Below are 3043 nucleotides of genomic sequence, written 5' to 3'. Positions count from 1 at the left end.
TTTACACCGTATGATCTTATCTTATTCTTATCTATTGTAATAACAAAAACAACTTACTTTAAAAATTAAAAAAAAAAAAAAGCAAAAACAAAAACAACTTTACCAAAAGCATATAATCAATAATCAATAATCAATCTTAAAAAAGTACACGGACTAAAAAGAACGTAGAAGAAAAAGCCATAAAAAGAGTAAATCCATTCTAATTTAAATAAAATAAGATTAAAATAAAAAATAAAAAGAGAAATAAACTGAACATCCATCTTTTCCACCTCCTATCACAGAGTACACACTTCTCTGAAATCACGCCATCTTTATGACTCACCTCAACCACCGTTACCGTTACCGTTAAACAATACCAAGATAATGGTCCGTAACGGCGCCATCGGCGTAGAAAGTCCGTCACCGCGACCACGAATCCACCAAACACATCCTCACGACACGCCGGTTTTCCAATCCACCGTTTCTCAACGCAAACTACGTCGTTTCAATTATTTCATTCTCGTTTTCCGTTTACTCGCTTTTTGCTTCACTCTTTCTGCAGCTGTTTTCATGCTTACTACAGACGCAGCTTCAGCTCCAGATTCACCTCGCTGGTACCACTTTGGCGCCTTCCGGTAAATTAATTAAATATTATTAATATTAATTTAGTTTAGTTTACTCCTTTTCAATTTTTACTTGGATTTAGAAATTGAATGTAATTACGATATAAATAAATGTTTATAGGTTTGTAGTTGCTGCAAATGCGATTGTTGCGTTGTATTCGATATTTGAAATTGGAGCTTCTGTTTGGGAGATTTATAGCGGTTTTACTATTTTTTCTGAGTTTTCTCAAGTCTGGTTCGATTTTGGTCACGATCAGGTTCGCATTTAATTTGTAAACATTATTTATTTGTAATAGGCATTATAAAAGTATTCAATACTCTTAATAGTAAATATTAGGAGTTATCTCACACACTACTTTTTTATCCATGTATACCGAATTACCTATTTTACCCTTAATTATATTTATAATAATAATATAAGCTCAACTTTCTAGGAACATAACTGTAATTTTATGGGTCAAAAGTGTATATGGATCAAAAAATACTCGTATCAAAAAATAGTACTAGTATATATTTTTCAGGGAAATATTCAGATATATTTATCATTTTACATTTACGGTAATAATTAAAAATTAAAAAATGAAGATAACAGGCAAAAGTAAATAATCCGTATTTTTTAAGTGGGAAGTGTAAAATCGCGCAAGCACAATTTAATAGTTCAGTTTCTTTTTTTAGATTAGCCGTACTAATAATAATAATAATAATTGTCCATTACATACTAAATATATGAAAAGTAAGTAAATTTGATCACTGTGTATAAATAAGTAATATATTGGTTACGTTTTTCTTAACACGTGTGTTCTTTTATCTGATAAGAATTAAATATGAGATGTAGGGAGTATATAACAGGAGTTCATAAAGTTTTGTCTATTATAGGTATTTGCATATTTGTTGTTATCAGCGGGATCGGCAGGAACGGAGTTAGTTAGGCAATTAAGAGCAGTTGAGACGTGTAAGAATAATAACGCGTTTTGCATTCAATCGGATATCGCGTTGGCTTTCGGATTTGTCGGGTTTTTGTCACTCGTTATCTCGTCTTTGCTTTCGGGATTTAGAGTAGTTTGTTTCATAATTAACGGCTCTCGTTTTCTTCTTTAGCATGGGATATGTATATGCTAAGAGAACAATATTTGTTTTTTCTTGAGTCTTCCATTAACTTCTTGAATATGACAGTTGCACTTTTGAACTTGAATCGGATTCTATGTTGGATTGCTTAATTGGCCCTTCAATACTTTTGTCCAAAATAATCATATATCTTGAATTGAATATTATTTGTTGTTATCAACTTATCATTAATCAGTCATGTACTCATATATCAACTTGAGTATAAAGAATTAAGGTTTGTGGGTGATCAATTCTGATGAATGTGTGCACATTCATTTTGAAATTAAGTTCACTCGAATGTGTGCACCAAGGTTCTTGAAGGATGCGGATGAGGTTTCAGTTTCCCCACCCATTAATGTAGCAATCCGTCTGACGAATTGGATCGAAACGACTTCCTGTCGAAGCCCTTTGTGTCTGTATTAATTTCAAAGGTGAGTCTAGTAGGTGGCCGTATCGAACCGAAATAAGATCTAAGATTGACATCTTGATACACTGATTTACCATAATAATAAATAGAGTCAACTAGTTGAGCGATCTGGCTTTGCGCCGGTTCTTCACCCTTGATTAACATTAATTACATAGCTAATTATTAAAAAGTAATTATTTATCATTTTTTTTTTATTTTTCGTTATGTCGAGGAAGGACCAAAAATAGTTATATGGTTGATTTGTAATAAGCGTGAAAGTAATTATTCATCATTTGTTGTTTTTACTTTTCGTCTTGTCGAGAGAAAAGACTCAAATGTTCAATCAATAAAGTGTGACGTACATCAACGATTGGTACAAACTATTTAATAAAATAGGAAAAACTATATATAATAGCAATAAAACAGTTATTAAACAATGAGTTACGTAGTTAATTTATAATAAGAGAAAAATTTAAATAATAATCAAGTGAAAAATTATGTGACTGATTTAATAATAATAATAATAATAATAATAATAATAATAATAATAATAATAATAATAATAATGATGATGATGATGATGATGATGGAGTAGTAAAAATTATGTGGTCAATTTATAATGGATGAGAAGTTTAATGGTCAAATTATAAAGTGTGAAAAGTTTTTGGTTAATTTGTAAAAGCTATAAAGGTAAATATTATAAAGTGTGTGGGTGAATTGTAAAAAATAAAAATAATGATAATGAGTAGTAGTGGAGTAGTGAAAATTATGTGGTTAATTTATGGGGGTGAGAAGTTTGATGGTCAAATTAAAAAGTGTGAAAAGTTTGTGGTGAATTTGTAAAAGATACAAAGTTAATTATTATAAAAGGTGTGGGTGAATTGTAAAAAATAAAAAGTTTGGTGTACATTTATGAAGGTTTGAAAGTTTA

At 30.1% G+C, this 3043-nt stretch overlaps 1 protein-coding gene across 1 annotated transcript; it reads left to right on the top strand.

Annotated features, from left to right (window-relative positions):
• Positions 1-215: 215 nt before the first annotated feature.
• Positions 216-1820, top strand: LOC139893554 (CASP-like protein 4C2). The gene is made up of 3 exons (XM_071876724.1): positions 216-614; positions 724-859; positions 1479-1820. Exons 1-3 carry the CDS (start codon positions 364-366, stop codon positions 1698-1700), a joined length of 609 nt encoding a protein of 202 aa, XP_071732825.1. The 5' UTR covers positions 216-363; the 3' UTR covers positions 1701-1820.
• Positions 1821-3043: the final 1223 nt, after the last annotated feature.

Source organism: Rutidosis leptorrhynchoides, chromosome 2, assembly GCF_046630445.1.
Source record: "Rutidosis leptorrhynchoides isolate AG116_Rl617_1_P2 chromosome 2, CSIRO_AGI_Rlap_v1, whole genome shotgun sequence".
In the NCBI taxonomy this organism is placed as follows: domain Eukaryota; kingdom Viridiplantae; phylum Streptophyta; class Magnoliopsida; order Asterales; family Asteraceae; genus Rutidosis; species Rutidosis leptorrhynchoides.
The sequence above is the reverse complement of the archived record's forward strand: the minus strand, read 5'-3'. Positions and strand labels throughout refer to the sequence as shown.

Excerpts from the sequence above, each read along its gene's own strand:
- LOC139893554 (XM_071876724.1), top strand. The coding sequence starts at position 364 with ATGGTCCGTAACGGCGCCATCGGCGTAGAAAGTCCGTCACCGCGACCA. Across the intron at positions 615-723 it reads TACCACTTTGGCGCCTTCCG|GTTTGTAGTTGCTGCAAATG; the intron begins GTAAATTAATTA and ends AAATGTTTATAG. Across the intron at positions 860-1,478 it reads TCGATTTTGGTCACGATCAG|GTATTTGCATATTTGTTGTT; the intron begins GTTCGCATTTAA and ends TGTCTATTATAG.